The 19670-nt window shown below is 37.4% G+C and overlaps 1 protein-coding gene across 5 annotated transcripts in view; it reads left to right on the top strand.

Moving 5' to 3' along the window:
- The window catches only part of TPK1 (thiamin pyrophosphokinase 1), a 303299-nt gene that overhangs the window by 219659 nt on the left and 63970 nt on the right, over positions 1–19670 (top strand). For all 5 annotated transcript variants that reach the window (XR_005628163.1, XM_039715197.1, XM_039715196.1 and 2 more), the window contains one exon: positions 19374–19485. Coding sequence is in view for 4 of the 5 variants with exons in the window: in XM_039715197.1 (XP_039571131.1) it covers positions 19374–19485 (112 nt within the window). In the remaining variant the exon portion in view is untranslated. The remainder of the gene's footprint in view (positions 1–19373; positions 19486–19670) is intronic.

The following is a 19670-nucleotide window of genomic DNA, read 5'->3' as shown; positions in this document are numbered from 1 at the left end:
CTATCTTTCAGGCATCTAAATGTATAGTAAAATGTTGTCTTGCAATGAAATGAAGATTTGGCCTATAATCTGCTGGGTGTTAGTTGTGCTACATAACTACATGCAATACTAGTCACATAAACCGGGACCAACTGCATGTCAGTAATTTGCACAAGTCATAAATGAGGTTTTTGCAGAAATGCTGAAAATTAAACATGATCAGATGGATGGTTAATGGGCATTTACTGCATAGTCTAGTCACTGAAACATAGAATCTTTCATTCACAAAGTCAGAACACATTTGTTCATTTTGTTCTGGCTCTGCAGATGGCAGTGTTAAGAGATTATGCATTTTTGGAAATATCTTGAAATGTTTTTGCATGATGATATGAAGGCAGCAATGAAGAAGAAATTCTTGAAGTACAATAGCAATGTTCTGTTTACCTATGAGGCAGAAAATACTTTAAAATTTTGGGCAAGCTTATCTTAATAATTCCTATAGTAAACTCTACCTTTGGCTGCTCTCCAGCCTCTCATTCTTACAGTCACCCAATTTTTTTTAACCAAAGTCGGAAGTCTCTATTATGGAAGCAAAAGAAATTACCCTTATTTCTCCCTCACCAAATAAAGAGGTGCCTACAGCAAATAGTTATTCATCTCTCAGCTCTGTAGATGTGATCAGCTGGTGGTCTGATTATCCTCCTGTGTTTCACATTACACATCCATAACCTGTGATTATTGTTCAGCCCACATCTGTGTTCTGGTATACAGTGAACCAGTTCAAGATGTAACCAGAATTTCCTGTTTTTACACAGCATAGCAGCTTATCTTTAATTTAGAAAACATTAGAATTTATCTTTCTGAGCAAGGGTTTTTTTTCTTGTAATCATGGGAGTAGTATTTAAAAATGTGTGCAATGTGTATGGGATTATAGATGTATATCTTTCTCATAAGACAGATGCTTAAGGGCTTTAGACTTCATAAGAATCTCAAATGAAATTCCATCTATCTTCAAATATTTAAAATTGCAGATTAACTGTATTTACAATGTTTAAAAATCATATTTTGGTACTGTATCATGTATCACATGTCCTTTTTGGGATATAGACAAAAGTTCAGTCTCTGACTCCATGGTGCAGCAAAGTTGTACTACAAAAGTTGCCCTTGTTTTTAGAGAGATTGCTCTTCCCAGATTTAATTACCCTTAATTTATAGAATGGGCTGTTGAATGTTCAGAGCTGGACAATCCATTAAAAAAAAAAAACAACCTTATTCAATGGAATGTAGAGATTTATGGTAGTAAACATCACATGTGATCACAGTTCTGTGTGTCATACCTACATAAACTGTGGAGAGATAAGTGATTCAGAAAATATGCAGTATAATTTCAGGTAATACATCCCATTAGATGCATTTACCTCTGATCTTGGAATGTAGGGAAAGAGGGCAATTGTTCACAAAATCTGTCTGCTTTTGGAAAGTTTCAAAAGGGAAGTTGCTTATGTACACAAACTTTCCAGTAGAAAGCACAGTAGTAGTTGTCCAGAGGTTTAGTCTGTAAACTTGTAGATGACATTACCCTCAGTGACAGTTGGAACAGTTCATAGGAATGTATGGTAGGCAAGCGTTTACTTGCAGCTCTTTCTGAGTCTTCTGATTCTAAAAACAAACATAAATTTTGGCTACATAGACATTTCATTGAACATGCAAATGAGATATGGAGTTTGAAAATATTTAATTCTTATATATACACTTACATGTATTGACACAAAGTACACAAGCACAGAAAAGAAAAAGATTAGGCATCACAACTGTGCCCAAAGTGCTTGGTATTTAAAACAAAATCTCCAGACTTAGGGTGGTTTTAAGGCTGCCTCAGCTGCAGACATCAGGAAACACAGGGGCATTTTTTTACTTCACCCATTAGGAGTATAAGATGCAATATCCTGAAAGGAAACTTGCTGCTTTGAGCATGAAACTTTAACTACTGCCACATTTCTTTTGGATGTATCTGCAGTAGCTCTAGGTTAGGGGTAATAACTCAAATTTATGTTTTTGTTAGATCTTGTTCTTTCTTTGTTTTCCAGGATTAAAGTTAAAAAAAAAAAAGGTAAAAAAAAAAAAACTGGATTTTTTTAGGATTCATTACTAAAATAGTAGTTGCTCTGATGAGAAACTGTCTACTACTTATGTATTGTGGAGAAAAAGTTAATGATTACACAGTCTGTAACTGCAAAGACAGCAAGTGGAGAAGGGCATAAGCAATGAAGCAGCTAGTAATTCTGATGTATGGAAAATTAACCCCTTTGAAAAACAAAATCACCACTAGGTATATAGCTGGAATTCCCAGATGCTGATGGGTTCTCAGAGCTGTCTCTTATGAGTAATGACTAAACGGAAAGCAGTCCATCATCTCAGAAAATTTCAAGGCAGTCTCTAATTCAGATGTTGTTTCAGTTTCAGCAGCTGTTTAAAGAAATGAAAGGACTACTGATACACCCAGCAGATAAGGAAAGAGGTTGTATGGAAGCAGTAAGACAGAAATGTCTACTTTATTTTTGTGCATGGAAATCTGGAGCAATGACATTTTCCCCACTTTTGTGTTTCATTAATTTACTCTAGAACTAAGATAGATGTAAGTATCTTCTAGACATTTCTCCTGTGATGATCTGAGAGCATGTTTCCATCATAAGTCACGTTTGGGAGTAATAGAAAACCAAAACTGTATTTTAGGATTGAAAGTTTGGGGAAAGCTTGGATTTAAGGTTGGACTTGAACTTTTTGATTGTAGCATATTTGCCTTTTTCTTCCCCTGCACATATGTATAACCATTTCCTAAGACAAGAGTGTGTTTGTTTCTAGAACAAGTCAGTACTATGTATGCTATATTTGAAATTAAGAAACTCATATAGTTATAATTCAGGAAAAAAGGAGAGGGTAGAAGTTTAGTAAACAAGAAGCTCTTTATTTATTCTTTAATCTGATTATTTATCAGTTCCTTAGTTAAACTTGGAATGTAGAACAACAGTAATTGTATTATTTAAACCTATATATACACTTGTAAGTAAGACTACAGTGGTTACTTTTTGCAACATGTCTTAGTAGCCATGCATGGCTTTAGTAATAAATTTGACAGAAACCACGTTATGCAGCAGAGAGATTGCAGATCTAATGATGTATTACTGGAGATTTTTCTGTGTGTCATTATATTTTTTTGTTTCACTTTGTTTTTTGGGAAGAAAGTTTTTTATATGGAGAGGATGAGAGCAGATCAAATAGAGCACAAATACAATGTGTGAATCGCATTTGTTAACTTGTAAGCAAGTCACGAAATGGCGCAATTTTTTTTAATTTTGTGTTGAGAAGCTTACATTTCAGTTTGGAGCTGGGGGGAATGTGGATTGTTTGCTGTTTCTAATCCTGTCAAGTAGCCTAAATATTCTCTGGTGGTAACAGACCTATATTTGGAAATACCCTCAGCAGGTTCCTCAATCAACAGCTCCTCCAAAGTGCCCTTCTTCCTTGCCAGAGCATGGCAGGTCCTTCCACACAGCCAGAACCAAATTGTTTGGATCCAGAATTTTATCTGGCATCTGCTGGACCAATATCTTCTGTCTTGAGTTAAAAAGTAAAATTTTTGCACTTCTTAATCTCTCCGTTGTATTATAATAAATATAATAATTAAATAAATATCTTCTACTCAAGAAGAATTTATCCTGAGGTGAAATTTTGTTGCATGCCTGTTTTCTGTAAAAGATACTAAGATAAAAAACCAGTATTCATAGAATGTATCATGTGACTGTACAGCATTTTAAAATTGTTGCCAAGGACAGCAAGTTGTTTCAAGAATTTGCTTTCCAAAATCTTGCTGAATGTAATAGTTTGTCACTTTCTATGGAGACATATTGTGTTAGCCTCTATTATTCACTCCTGTTTTAGACCTTTCCAGACCCTGTGTCTCTGATAAAAAGCAGTGCAGACCAGTAGAAGGAGGCTTAGTATTGAAACACTTTATGGTGTCTGGTGTCCACATTGCACACTTTTCAGGGTTTTATTTCAGACTTGTCCTAGTCTGGGTCTGTGATTCTGTGAATGCCCATTGGTGGGTAGAGTGCTTTAGGTGCCCTTCTGAAGAGATCTTCCAGTTTAATTTTGTCCAGAAGGAATTTTCTGTGTATGCTCAAGTCACTGTGGATCCCAGTATGGAGACATTCCACAGTATTAAAAAAAATGAATAAAAAAATATTACTGTAAACATACAGTAAATTGTCAATAGTAAAACCCTATTAGTATGTATGGGTGTTTTCACAGTTTTTTTCTATTTTACAGCTTTAACCCCTTTAAGTTTTCTCTTATTTTTTACATGCCAAAACAACATCACATGTAGTGGACTTTTATTTAAATGCATTATAATGCTAATTTTTTTTTTTTAATCTTGACAGATGTTTTTTCTCTATGTAAATTACTTCTATGATTTCAGCTTGCACCTCCTTCATTTCAACTCTAATTTTTTGTCTTGTCCTCCACTACTGGATTCAAAGTTACTTTTATGTTGTTGAAGTCTCTGGCAGATGTCTTTGTCTGACCTGAGTGCTCCTTAGCACCTGTCAGCCTTCTTTCTCACTCTTGTTTAAATTCTCAAAAGCTTTATCATTCTTGTTTGCCAGCAGTTTCACTCCAGTTGGATAAAAGTTCTGCTACCACCAAAACTTCTGATGCCCCAATAAACTCTGCTTTAAATTCTGTAATCTTACTTAACACAGTCAGGTTTGAAATTTCTGCTGTCTCCTTTAGTATTTGCAATGGGAAGCATTTCAGAATTTCAATGAATTCTTCATTGTTTTCTTTCTGCATGAAATCTAAGTTCAAGCTTCCAGATAGACTGACATAAAGTAGATGGGGGAAACAACTGCATCTCCAGTTTCACTACCAAAAGGTAACTTAGCTAAAATTGAAGATTTGTGAATTTTGGATAAAATTTAGCATGGCACTTAAAGACCAGCTGTGAAAACAGGACTGATGCAGTTAAATATGTATATTCATGGGCTTTTACAATGTCTTTACCAACAGACAAGGGAAGTATTTGAATAAAGAAAATGAAAATTCACTGGGTTTTGATGCCCTCTTGCCATTTTCAGGACTTCTGGGGAGTCACAGGTGGCTGAGAGCAAAGAGGTAACATGGTTTCTCACTCACCACTACTGAGAAGACTCACCTTCATGAAAAATATTTTCTTGAAGTTTAACAGAAAACACTGATGTTAAAATGGAATTTATTAGTCCTTAAGGCTGATAAGTTACTGTCCTGAAGCTATCCTAAGAAAGGAAAAGGAGAGAAGAAGAAATTGAGAAAAATAGGCTGTATGAATTCAGAAGACATACCTGTTGTTTTTTGAGGTTTTGGGGGTTTTTTTCTTCCTTGTATCCCAAAAAGTCAAGTTACAGTTTCTTGGTGTAAAATGGAGATGAGGACCAAGAATATTTGTTATGTTTTGTACAAGTTGTTCACATTTGAACATAGTCATCAATAGTTCTTTCCCAAAAGTCATTGTACCTGCAAGCTAAGACAAGAACATAAGCATTTATTGTCCAGACACTAACATTTCCTGCTATGTAATCTCAGATTTGACTTCTGATTAACTTCATTTTAAAAAAAAAATGATAAATTAATCTATTAATGTTTCATTTTACTTAGTTGAAATGACATGGTTTTGGGGCCTTAACAAGATATATCTTCTAAATTAAGCTGAAATTTCAAAAGTAATTTAGATTAGTAACATATTGTACAATATACAGAAGAGTGCAACCCCAAGTGAATGAAGGAACATATTAGCTAACAATTGTGTCATTAGCCATGCTAAAGCAAAGCCAAATTAGCTTGCCTTATTTATTGATATTATTTATATTTAAATATTCTTTCACAAAGTGTCCGTATAAAGCCTCCTTGTGCATTTCATCTACTCTATATATTCAGTAATTATCTAAGCAAGTGGTTCTCAAGTAACTAACAAAAGATATTGTTACTATTTAAAATTATTACATTGATTCAATGTATAGGTTTTATTTCATTGGATAAGTGTTTTGTTAGAGTAATACCAGGTTAGAGAGGGGTTGTCTTCCATTCACTTCCAAAAGAAATCGGGAATGCCTGTTTTATAGTCTGTTAACAAAAACACACTATTTTCCCCACCAGTCAAGGTGAATTACACTTTAAAACATCTTATGTTTCTCTCTTTGTCTTGAGGGCATTTTAAAAATCTGATGTGCTTAATATTTCTTGGCCATATTGACTAACCAGTATAGTCTTCAACAAAGTATAGTCTTCAACAAAGTCTGAAACTCTGCATTCGTCTCCATTTGGTTTCCTGCTAATAAAGACCAAAACACCCCAGAAGAAATGGATGATTTCTCTTGAGATTATTTTTCTCTGGTTTTATCTTGCCACTATGCTTGGCCCTGTAACCAGAACATGTAGCTAATACCTGTGGCTAATTATCTATCTTCAGCCCTCCTAAAGTGCCATCCAGGGATTGTTAACTATTAATTTTTGGAGAGACAGCCATTGAAAGGTTTTGTAGTGCTGTGGTGATTGACACCTGCCTGTCATAAGTCAGTTCCTGTCTTGTATCTCTACTGTAGGGCTTTAATTTCTGTTTTAAATGGGAAAGTGTCTTGTTGCTTTGTGTTTGTGCAGAGCCTGGCCTGTGGCAGGAGCTGCTGGAGCTCATTCTGGTCACCTCAGTGCAAAGGCTTCCTGGTGATGGCTCCATGTCCCCAGCTCTCTAAGTGGTGTAATGCAGCCAGCAGTGGCCTGTGAAAGCATACAGGAATGTTTTCCACTCTGGTGCCCTGTCAGGAGTGAGTCTGACCTTTTCCCCAAAACCTCCTGAAGAAAACATGAAAGTGGTTGTTTTTTATCTGGAGGGTTATGTGAGTGTCTGTCCTTCCAGTGAAGCATTGTAGGCTTCGCTACAGCTGGTCTCAAGTCATGGTTGTTAAGAATCAGATTCTTTAGGCTTTGCTGAGTAGAAAGAGTGGCTGGAGATCGGGGAGGGACTAAGACACACATCATAAAAATCTTTCAGAAGAGCTTCATATCCTGAGCTTCTCATTTGTAAGAAACAGTAATCTTTGCTTACCCTGATTTTGGAAAGGGTCCCTCTGCAAATCCTGTTGTGACCATGAGTGTCTGCACAAGGGCTGGTTATTGTGATCCAGGACTATTTATTTCTGCCTGTTTCAAAATCTAAGATAACACATTTAAAATATTTAGGGGTTTTTTTTGTTGGTTTTTTTAGAGATGCTTTTATTGAAATTCACTAGATCAAGTCAACATTACAATATACTCCAGATAGTTTTAAACCTGATCTTCTGAAATGAAAAGTCAGGAAAAACTTGAGAGTAATGAAATATTTTTTTGCTCTCTCATTGCTGTGATGTTACGGAGTCCTCGCAAAATTTAGTTGTCTATTAATTAAAAAAATAGCTTTCAATTGGCTTGGAGAGAAAAGTTCTAGTTCAAAACTTTCTTCCTCATTAGATGTTTTCAGATCATATTGAACTAAATGGCTTTCTGCATATATCTTCTATGAAAAAGGCTGAGAGTTAGGGTTGTTCAGCTCTCCCTGGAGGAGGCTCTGGCAAGACTTTCTTGTGGTGTTTTCTATATATGAGGTCTTATAAGAAAGGTAGAGAGAGACGTTTTAACAAAAGTTTTTGTGACAGGACAAAGGATGACAGCCTAAACGGGCAGAAGGTAGGTTTAGATTTTTTCCATAAATTAGATGGAGACATGAACAAATGGATAGGTACCTTGACAGATGCCCAAGCTTAGTTGCCTTATATAATGAAGACGGCTGTTATCATAAATAGTTCTCAATGCATGAAATTTGGCTGAAATGTTCATAAGCATACACAAACATGAGGAAATTAATTCAGCTATATGTATTGCATTGCATTCATCATAATGTGTAATTTAAATTGAGGAGTTAAGTGGATAATATTTGAGCATCCAAAATCAACACTAAGAAATAGACACGTATTTTTAAGAGAATACTAAATCTCTACTACCGAAGATTTGGCAGCCACCTTTTCCACTTCCTTTTCCCAAGAATTAGCTAGTACTTTTAAAACCAGACAAAAATTCACCTTCAAATTCCTTTTTGTACCATGTGTAGTCCTCAGATATTTGTTGTAGACAATCTATTTTTTATTAGTAGAAAATTTCCCTTCGTCAAGGAGGATTGGGTTAAAGAACACCTAGGCCAACTTGACATCCACAAGGTCATGGAACCTGACAGGATGTATCTACGAGTGCTGAGAGAGCTGGCAGAGAGCATTACAATGTTCTTTGAAACACCCTGGAGATCAGAAGGGATACCTGAGGACTGGAAGTAAGAACAAGTCAACCTGGTCTTCAAAAAAAGGCAAGAAGGAGGACCCAGGGAGCAACTGACCAGTCAGTGATGGAGCACCTCATTTTGGAGACTATGCCTATCCACATGGGTGCCAGAAAGTGCTTGGAGTGGTCAGCATGGATTCACTATAGGGAACTTCTGCTTGACCAACCTGATGGCCTTCTGTGATGAGACCAGGACCTGGATGGATGAGGGGAGAGCAGTGGATATTGTCTACTTTGATTTCAGCAAGAATTTCAATTCTGTCTCTCACAGCATCCTCATAGACAAACTCAGGAAGTGTGGATGAGTGAACAGTGAGATCGATTGAAACAGACCAGCAGATCACAGAGGGTTGCAATCAGTGGCACAGGGTCTGTTTGCAGGTCTGTCACTAGTGGTGTCCCCAGGGTTCAGTACTAGCACAGAACTGCTTGAGTTATCCATCAATGGCTGAGCAAGTTCAGTGATGTCCCAAAGCTGGGAGAAGTGGTCGGTACCCCAGAGGGCTGTGCAGCCCTTCAGAAGGATCTTAACTGGCTGGAGAGAGAGGCAAAGAAGAACTGTCTGAAATTCAACAAAGGCAATTGCGGAGTCCTGTGCCTGGGGAAGAATAACCCCCAGCTCTATCAATGCCTATAAGTGTCTGAAGGGAGCATGTGAAGAGGATGGAGCCAGGCACTTCTTGGTGGTGCCAAGCACTAGGACAAGAGGCAGCAGTGTCACCAGAAACCAGGAAAGAAACTCTCTGACCAATTTACTAGGTTAGAAAGACAACATTACTAAGACAACAGGGCTGGATGCATGGGGAATTCTCCTCAAGGCGTGCATGCCTAGTAACTCAACAGCCCAGGTTATATTCATGAAATTAACACATACTCATTGCATTTCCTCAACTGTATTTATACTAGTTAATTCCATGGACTTATTTAAATATGGTTCTGGATCTTCTGATGAATCTTTTCTCTTTGAGACTGTTTCAAATATGGGATGAGGTTGTAATGTATTTCCTTTACCATGTTTTGTTGTGACACACAATCTGATTTTTTTCTAAAAGCTAAGATATCTGCTAGTACATATTGATCGCTAATATAAGTAAATAAGGAAGCATTGGCTGGCACAAGACTTATTAGTCACAGATGTAGAGAGTTAGCACAAGGCCACATTAATCTCTGGTATTTGTACTAAGCACTGTATGGTAAAAACTAAGCATTAATTATGAGAATAGGGATTATACACTATTGTGCTGAAGTTAAAAGAATTTTCCAACATCTTCCCCTGCTGCTGCACAGATTTCTTAGAGAAATAGAACTTGTTAGGTAATAACTGACAGAAACTGATGCACAGAAAGTTCCACCAGAATACAGGAGTGAACTTCTTTACTATGTGGGTGATCAAATACTGGAACAGATTTCCCAGAGAGCTTGTGGAGTCTTCCTCACTGGAAGTATTCAAGAACTGTCTGGATGTAATCCGCTGCCATGTGCTCTAGGATGACCCTGCTTGATTGGGAAGCTTGATGACCTGCTGTGGTCCTTTCTGACCTGACCCATTCTATGGGAAGTTCTCGTGGTCTGCAAAACTCCGCTTTTGTGGCTGGTAATGGTTTGAGGTAAGTATAGTAGGTTGATGCTTGCATGATGCCAGGTACCCACCAAAGCCTCTCTCCCACTCCCCGCTGCAGCTGGACAGAGAGAAAAATATAATGAAGGGTTCTTGGCTTGAGATAAGGACCTGGACAGATCCCTCATCAAATACCATCATGGGCTTCCAGCAGCTTCTCACAGAAGCCCCCTTGTAGCTTCCCCCTTGCCAAAAGCGGGCCATGCTAAACCAATGCAGGCAAGCAATAGGGTTTTTATTCTGAAATCTTTAATGTCTTGATTGCAATTCTCTCCTAGTACTAACCCAACAGCATCTCATTTCATGGAGCAGGCGTAGCAGTGAAATCACATGCTTTCCAAGAGGGAAATGTAGCTAGAGAAGTTTAGGAAGGCAAGAAATCCAGTATGCAAGAGTAATGCACCTAATTCTTTAAGCAATCCTTGATTATGTATTAAGTTTATTACTATTTTAAATAGCTTGAAATTGATAGTTTAGCTTCTAGGTTTTTCAGGTATTTGGCTATATGTTTTCTTTCATGATTGTTTTTTATTCTTTTTTATAGTTTTGTGAGATATTTTATTCTTCTATCTCATTAATAAAGCCTACAAAGAAGTTTGACCTAGCAAGTTGCTGTTTTATGGAAGGGTTCAGTTCCTTTTTCAGAAGATGCATCCTGACTTTCTACTGTGTGAAAGAGACTGAAAACTTTCATATACAGAAAATATGCATGAGTCAAAGGGTCTAAATAGGCAGTATTACTTGTTCCAGCCTTTCTGCTTTTGTGAGGGTGAGCCATGAGTTTTAACAGCATCCTGTCATTCTGTTGACCCTCATTTTATGGGTTTTTTGTCAGTGCTTTTCATCTTGCATTATACTACTCTGTATTTGGTATAGACTTGTTCTGCTGTGGTCCCCTGTTTCATGGGCTCAAGTTCTGTTTTATTCCCAGACAGTGAATTGAAAGAATTTTATAGAATACAGTAGAATAGGTCAGCTGGAAGGGACCCACATCAAGCACCTAGTCCAACTACCTGACTGCTTTCAGGACTGACCAAAAGTTAAAGCATAGCTTTAAGGGCATTGTCCAAATGCCTCTTCAAGACTGACAGGCACAGGGCACTGACCACTTCTCAAGAAAGTCTGGTCCAGGGTTTCACCACCCTTTGGGTAAGGAAAATATTTGCTTATGTCATGTCTGACCCTCCCCTGATGGATACAGCTTTTAGCTGTTCCCACATGTCCTAGCACTGGGTGCCAGGGAGAAGAGCTCAGCACCTCCCTCTCAACTGCCCCTTTTCAGGAAGCTGTGGGGGGCAGTGAGGTCACCCCTTGGCCTCTTTCTCTCCAATCCAGACAAACACAAAGTCCTCAAGGACATGTCTGCTGTGCCCTTTGCCACCTTGGTGACCTCCTTTGGACACATTTGAGTATCTTCTTATCTGTCTTAAATTGAACTGCACATGCTACTCAAGATGGGGCTGCACCAGCACTAAATACAGAGGTGATCATCCAGTCACCTCTTTTGACCAGTCGGTGTTGCTGTGTGTGATGCATTCCAGGACGGGGTTTGCCCTCCTTGCTGCCAGGGCACACACACTGCTTAGTCCTGTCAAGTCTCCTGTCAACCAGCACCCCCAGATTCCTTTCTGCAGGGCTGCTCTCCAGCCACTCACTCCTCTCCATTTAGTCTCATGTCTGGCATTCTCCATCCCAGCTGCAGAATCCAGCATTTTGACTTGTTCAGTTTCATGCCATTGATGACTGCCCAGTGCTCCAATCTATCCAGATACTGCTGCAGGGCCTCTTGTTCCCTGAGACAGCCAACAGCACCTCTCAGTTTCATCATTTCAAATTTACTACCTATGCATTCAGCTCCTGTATCCAAGTCATCGATATGAATATTGAACAGAACTGACCCTAAAATTAAGCCCTGGAGAACACCACTGGTCACCAGTCACCAGCCAGAAGTTCTGAGCAGTACAATATCCCATTCCCCCACCACCATCCTTCAACAAAATAATAGATTTTTGTGAGAACTGTAATCTCCAACTGACTGCTGAGCTATATGAGAGAAAAGAAGAATTGTGGGGGAAAAAAAGAGGGAAAAAATATATTTGAATGGCCAGCTTGAATTTTCTTTAATTATATTTGTTCTTCTTGACCTGAGCAATACATCTTTGATTTTCACAGCTGTAGAAAGAAGTCATTCAATCAGTCATTGTAGAAAGGATTAGTCAATCATTGCTAGCACCAGATCTGGGGCATAACATGTTTTCAAAGCTGCCTGTTACAAAGCAGAAGCCATTTTCCTGTTTACTGGAAGTAGATATGGTTTCTTATCCTAGGTTAATGAATGTCTGTATAATAACAGCAAATTATTTCTTCCTGTAGCAGAAATCAAGAAGGAATGCCAAATTGTCTCCTAAGTTCATTCTTTGCTACTTCCAGCCTCTATCCTTCTTCCTAGAGGGTTATGAAAGTTACGGTCAGAAACAAAAGGGAGGAAAGAGCATTTGTGAGATTCCCCCCTTCCATGAAAGGAATTCTGTTCATTAGTTTGTTTGCACTGAAGAAATCAGACAGGCCAGGCTTTTATGAAGCCCTAATCCTAACATGAAACCTCCAAATATGAAGCCAGTTCTACTGAAAGGATGATGGTATATGAGAGGATTTGTGGGCTCAAGATTTGCTGTCATTGTATAAAACATTTTTTTAAAAAGGCATCCTAGGGATTAAGAAGTACAGAACTGAGAAGTTCAAGAAACTAAAAGAAGGTGTTGATTACCTTCTTTTTTTCTTGGCCTGTTGATCATTCTTCTTATTTATGCAGTATAGAAGATTTCCAAGTGAGAGTTGGGAGTAGGAGAGCTACAGAGATTTGCCAGTTTGCCTGGGAAGACTCCTGGGAACAGATAAACAGATTTGCATTTTGTGTATTCTTACGTAGCATAAAGGTGCCTTTCTGTATCAGTCAGGGATTCAGTTCTAAGAAGAAGAAATTGTTTCTTGCCACAAGTTAGGTGAACATTACCCTGTCTTTTAAATTAATTCACACACTTCTCTAATACCCAGAAAAATAAGATAATATAGTCTAGATAGAAGGGATCCTACAGACTCTTCTCCTGTAGAAATACTCAAAAAAAGGAAGGGCAGTGACACTAAATTTGTTATGAACTGATTTATAATGAAAAAGATTATGCTGCATTTTTATCACTTAAGAATTGCAGAGTATTAGTGCCCTTAGTAAAGGCCCCTCTAGGCTGACAATTTAACTGCAACACTGCATAATAATTATACAGGCAATATGAAATCTTCAGCAGCTTGTCTACTTTTCACTCTTATCTGCAATCTATTATACTCTGTAGTCTCATAAATGGATATAAAGAAATGGTTCTGATTTTTTTAAGGCATCACTAAAAATGCTAATTAAACCTATAATGATGAGCCTGGTGAGGATAGGGCACCAAATGCACAAGCTCAAGGATAAAATGTCACACTGGGCCAGTCCAAGTCTTGCTTGAATTTAGAAAAGACCAGGAATTTCTTGATTATTGTAGTTTCACTCTGTATTTGTGGTGTTTTTTGCAATGATTTGTGGAAAACTGGAGAAAATGTTGTGGAATTTCATTTGCAAGTTGGAAGTTTAAACAGAATGAGTTTCTATTTTTGGTGGTGTTCAGAGTAAAACAAGAATTAGTATTTATGGCATTTGTCAATCTTTAAGATATGTCTGTGAAAAGGAATTAAACTAATGAAACTCCCTTTTAAAGTATCTTTTGTATTCCCAGATATCTTTTTAGGTTGAAAAAATGTTTTCATCCCTTTATTTGTGTGCATGTTAGTACACATGCTGCTGTCATTTTTAACTGCTTGCAGTATTCTGAGGGAAGTATACTTTCACATTTTTTGCACCTGTGATTGCTGGGGTTTTGCCACCCATATAGACTGGACTGCAGAAGGCAGAGAGTTGTTTCACAGGCTCATGCTTCTACAAGTGATGGGCAAACAAGAGATTTGCTCCCTGTGCTCAGAGACATGAGAAATGTTCTTTCAGGCTGGTTTTTGCTAGGACTGTAGATGTTCATGTGTGAATGTGGGAAATTCTGGAATCATTTACTCTCTGTGGATAATTTGTACATTAGATATACAGTAGCAACTATTTAAATGTATAACCTCAGGGTATAGTAACTCTTTTCAGTTTACTGGCACTCACCTCCACGAGGATTTCCTTTGTACCCTTATCATAAATTGGTTTGAAACAGATGTGTTCATTAATTGGGTCTAATGATGATTATAATATATTCTGTCTTACCTACATGGGATTTTATTAAAGTAAAATGTAAAGTCATTTTTTTTAATGAAGTGCCCCTCTTGAAGGGTAGCCTTGGTATAGGTTTTGTCTTGCAAATAATTGATACACTGAAGTCTGTCCATTTCAGCACAGGAACAATCTAAGCTTTGATAGTAGCAATTGGCAGGATTGGGTCCAACAGTTTTCAATATTATTTGGAAGTATAATGAATTTGCTGTTTTTTCTCTATGTGTGTAAGCAGTCATTGATATGACATATGAGAGCGTTTAGAAATACAAGTTTTTACTGGAACTGTGGATACTTTTATTTTCAACAGCAAGCAAAAGTCTGGTTGGCTCAGAAAATGTTCTCTGAATAGCATTCACATAATAGCTATTTGGCACTGTGTGTATTTGTGTGAAAAGACAATTGATGATATTTTTAGGATTATAACAAAACAGGTCTTCTTAAGCACATCCTTTTAGAAAAAATTGGCTGTATTTGTCTTGCTCAAAATCTCAGCCTAAAAGCTTTTATTATTTTTAAGTCAAGCTCTTACACAACTAATGATTAGTAGAAATATTTCTGGAACTTTGTTTTTACTTTATTGCCAGTCATATTTGATTTTAAACGTAAATGTTCTCCGCTTTGTTTCATCCTCGTTCCTTTTCTCTTCCTCCCTTCTGCTGCTTTCTTTGGTGATTGTGTTGATTACCACCCATTTCCTAAGCCTTCTTTCTGTATACAATTTTCTGCACCCAGATGTTTATGTACTAAAACAGATTGTGGTCTTTGCCTTTTCCCTGGGTAACACTATGACATCTGTATTTGGGTGTTTGCTGCTGTTATTGCTTTCAGGTGTGTGCTGCCATCTATGGAGTATCATAGAAATAAATCTGGTATAAAAAAGATGTTTTATCAGAAGATCATGGAAAACAAGATCTAGATAGTGGAGGAGGCATCGTAGAGCAGTTGGCCAGATCTCCAAAAATCCTGTTTCTTTGTAGTTCCAGATCTCACAGCAAGCATGGGTGAAAGTACACCTTTTAGAAAATTAATTATTTCTAGTAATGACATTATTCAGTTGTTTTCTTTAAATCAGAATAAATTTGCTTTGTCCTTCAATCTGGTAACTCATTCCTTTTTCTTTTCCTTCCCCATTACCTTTCACATGTCCTAGTTACTTAGCAGTTTCCAAGATCTGTTTACTATATCTTTCCTAATTTGTTTTTCAAAGTTTAATTTTAATTCCTTATGCTTCCCCAGCATCTTGTTAACTGACTTTATGCCTCTCCTCAGTGTTTAGCTTCAGCCTGACAAGTTCCAGGTTTCCCTCCTTCAGATCCCTTCAGAATGCATTACTGAAGATTAGTCCCCATTCTGTCTCTCTTTCACAACATTTTGTTCCTTGATATCTATTTTAGAGTGTACATTTATTGTAACACATCTATTCAAGATGGTCTGAAGAGCACTTGGAGAAGTCATTTTCTTTGTACTGGAGTATACAAGCATGTAGGGAAGCTACCACTTTTGTCTTGATGCTTATATATTGTCACTTAAAATATCAAATTGTCACTTAAAATATCAAACTGTTTTCAGTTTCTGCAGAACTCAAATTTCCAAAACTAAGTTTAAAAAGACAACTCTAACAACTTCATGTGCATTCAGCTTGCAGAATTTTGACTAAGGATTTTAGCATCTCACAACCTTGGATGGGGTTAGGTGTATGAATTCCTGGCAATCAGACTTCTATTCATTTCAGCTGGATGTGGCAAATAACAACTATGTATTTAGGTCTTTCCTCAGCAAAAAAGAGTGTTGGAGTGGGTGTATATTTAACCACGACTTCTTAAATGCTTTCTTATAACACAAGGCATTAGAATCAAAAGAAAAAGTTTAACCTATGTGGATAAAGCATTCTTAAAAATATCTTCTGACATTTTCTTCTTATTGCTGAACTCAAAAATTGATTTTATTTTCCAGCATCAAAACAAAATGAAGGAAAAAAATCAATGCTGAAGATTGATCAATGTTTTTCAAAACTGACTTAATAAGATAAAAATCAATGTGGCTGTATTATTTGTCATTCTTTCATCACCAGGAACATTCAAACATGGTAATATTTGATTCTTAAGTTAAATGTGAAAACATTTCAGTTACCTCCTACAGAGGCAAAAAAAATATAAGGAGGAATTTATTTAGTCAAAGTTCAGTTTTCTTTTTAAACTTAGTTTTGGAAATTTGAGTTCTGCAGAAACTGAAAACAGTTTGATATTTTAAGTGACAATATATAATTATTGCTTTAATCACACAGACTCAAATAGAACAAATTATTACTTGTATTTGCAAATTACAAGTTCTGATCCTCCCTTCCTCCTGCAAACATCAGTTCCATCTTGCTTGGGTGAGAGATCTGTACTCAAAAAATTGGAGATAAGCTTGGAAACTGAATCTCCCTCATGACAGGTTCACAGTGCTTTGAATTTAGAGCTTTACTGTACAAATGCACTGGCTGATTAACATTTTTTGGCAAAAATGAGTGGGTTATTTGTAATTTGTTTGCTTGCTTGTATTTTCCCAACATTCATTTCCCTTTTCTGCTCCCACTATCCCCAGTAATATTAAGATCCCTTATTGATTTATTTAAAGAAAAGCCTTAGAAACTGATTTCTATTATATTATTGAACCAATCCCTAAAACATAAGTTTGGCCTGACAGTTGAGAAGGTTTTTTTAAAAAAATTATGTGCATTTCAATATTCCCATTCACCTACCTTCTGACTTGGGTTTAGCCATTTAGGCTCCCTATTTGAAATTCTCTTAACAACTGAGTGATAGAAAATGTCCTTTTAGGGAAGAAAATCATTGTGCTCACATAATCACTGGAACGTGTGAACTGGGATTTTTGTGAAGTATCAGACATTGAAACATTCCTGATAAAATCCTAGATATTGGTGAGCCTCTGGTGTAGGCATCTTTTGTTTTAAAGATTTATTTCATGAGCACAGGAAGACAGCTATCTGCATAAATTTCTACTGAAGTGATTCCCTACCTGCAAGCTGGGCCAGATTGTCATAAAATAGGAATTGCAAACCTGGTAGTAGTTAGACACAGACTTTGAGAATATGGAACTTAATCAAGTTCTCTGTGGGGCTAGCTACCTTCTCATCTGCTTTTCATATTCCTTTACTGATTGATTAATGTGGTAGTTTGCGCCTCTCCTCCAGCACCTCTGAGCAGCAATATGTACGTTCATTGGGCTCAGACAGTCCCACCCCTTCATCTCTCACTCATCATCAGCTTCATGATCCACAATATCTGTAATCACACAATGAGAGAGCTTGTACTTGCAGCTCTCCTCTTCCTTTCCTCCTCCCTCCATGCTGTGAAAGAGAGGTGGATGGCATATTGCATAGCTAAAAGCTTATCAAGCTTGAATTTGTTACACCTCTGAATTTGGCAGGCAAGCATTCACAACCACTACACATATATACATGGCTCATCACCACGTGAAGCTGGACACCCTGAGAAGACAGATAATATTGGATTGGTTTTCTTCTTGCTCTACAAACAATCAAATAGACTTAAGCTATGCAATCTGATATTCCCTAATTGACAGCTTTTCCAAGGTTCATTTGTTAACTGAGAGCATGACATGTATTGAAGTTGTTTCTTCATAATGCATTTGGCATTAACAGGAGAAGCTGTTGAATGCCTCAGACATCAATGTCTCAGCAATGAGAGATTTTGCCTACAGTTTTGACTTTCTAACTAGTGACTTTGTATTTGCAAGAGCATGTAAAATGAGCATAGGACAGGACAGGGCAGGAGAAAAAAGCTTAAATGCATTCTCCTAAGAAAATCTGTGGAACTATTTTTGCTGCTTGGGACATTTAGTTGACTTTTATGTTTCAACTGTTCTTCATTTCTTTTGATATAAAACCTTGGTTTCTTGCTTAACAAAGTGTTCACTGAATACTTATAGGGCTTCAGAGGCCATATATTTATAAATAGGCCTATCTGATTTTATCGATCATGATTAAGAATTTGTGTGTAAAAGACATGCTCAAGAGTTTTGCTTGCCTGCATCCACAAGAGAATAAAATAAAATACAAAAAAATCCTCTATTTCAAAGAAGTTTCTCCCACAGGAAGCCCAGGTTTATTTGAAGGAATAAATTATCTGTGCAGAAGAGACCAGAGGATGATTTCTCCACTGATCTTGTCACTACTTTTCATTTGCTGGTTTCTTGTAGCTAGTTTCCATAAACACTTTCTTAGTTTCTTAGAACACAGATTGTGCTAGAACTGTAACAGTCAGCACTTTTCACTCTGTTAGAGATTTCCACTATCTTCTCTTCCTTGTAACTGTTCATGGGATGTTCACACAGGACTGTAAGTGCTAATTAAGAGATTTATCACAAATACATCATCATTAATAGCTGTTGCTTCTCCTGCATCCCATGAATGTTTTCATTACTAGATGAATTTATCTTGGATGTAAAAAAAATGTTTTCATTTTAACTAAAAAATGTTTTTAGTTTTTTCATTATTTAGTGTAAGCAGGTTACTCTAAATATTTAGGTTAATTTCTCTAGTACCTAGTTAAATTTCTGCATGTATTCCTCCTTCTGGGTAGAGTACATGCCTGGAGAAGTACATGAAATTTTACAGATGTTGTCAAAATAATTGAAGTGCTTCAGTGGTGCTTTGACTAGCACTGTTTAGGAAGTGAAACACAGCTGTTTAGATGAGGAAAAAACATGTGAATGCATAAGGATGCCTTCATTTCACAGGATTAAAGAGCCTAGGTTTGACATAAGGGCCTATTCAAATAATGCCAGTGAAAAATGAGGAAAGCTACATTCTGCTTAGGAAAGCCTAGAAACAAACTTTTGAAAGCTCTGAGGTCTGGAACCTAAGCATACATCTCTCCTCCCTCTATAAACCCCAGTGGCCTGACTTCCTGCTGCAATCAAATATTCCTGAGCCCTTGCAGGACATTCTGGAGCTGTCTCCAAGTACCTCCTCTTTTTTTTTTGCAAGGTTTGTGATCAAGTGCCATTTGGGCAGGCACTGACTGCAGAAACACTTCTGTCTTGCAGGGCAAGCACAAGCTGCATGTGGACACAGGACTGGAGGGCTCCTGGTGTGGCCTCATCCCCATCGGGAACCCCTGCGAGAGTGTGACCACGACAGGCCTTAAGTGGAACCTCAGTAAGTGACATGCCTCTGGGACAATGGGTTTGGTGTGGTCCTGACCCTACACATTTAGAGCAGCTTCACCAGTGATGAAGGGCCTTACAAGTTTGAAGAGTTTGAAGGTGAAGCATGGCATTGAATCCCTGCCGGGCCAATTTTTCCTAGAAATGAAGGAGTTTTTTTACCAAAAAAAAAAAAAA

The sequence above is a fragment of the Passer montanus genome, unplaced genomic scaffold (assembly GCF_014805655.1).
Source record: "Passer montanus isolate IOZ18808 unplaced genomic scaffold, ASM1480565v1 scaffold32, whole genome shotgun sequence".
Classification (NCBI taxonomy): Eukaryota; Metazoa; Chordata; class Aves; order Passeriformes; family Passeridae; genus Passer; species Passer montanus.
Note: the sequence above shows the minus strand (reverse complement) of the source record. Positions and strands in the feature narration are given on the sequence as shown.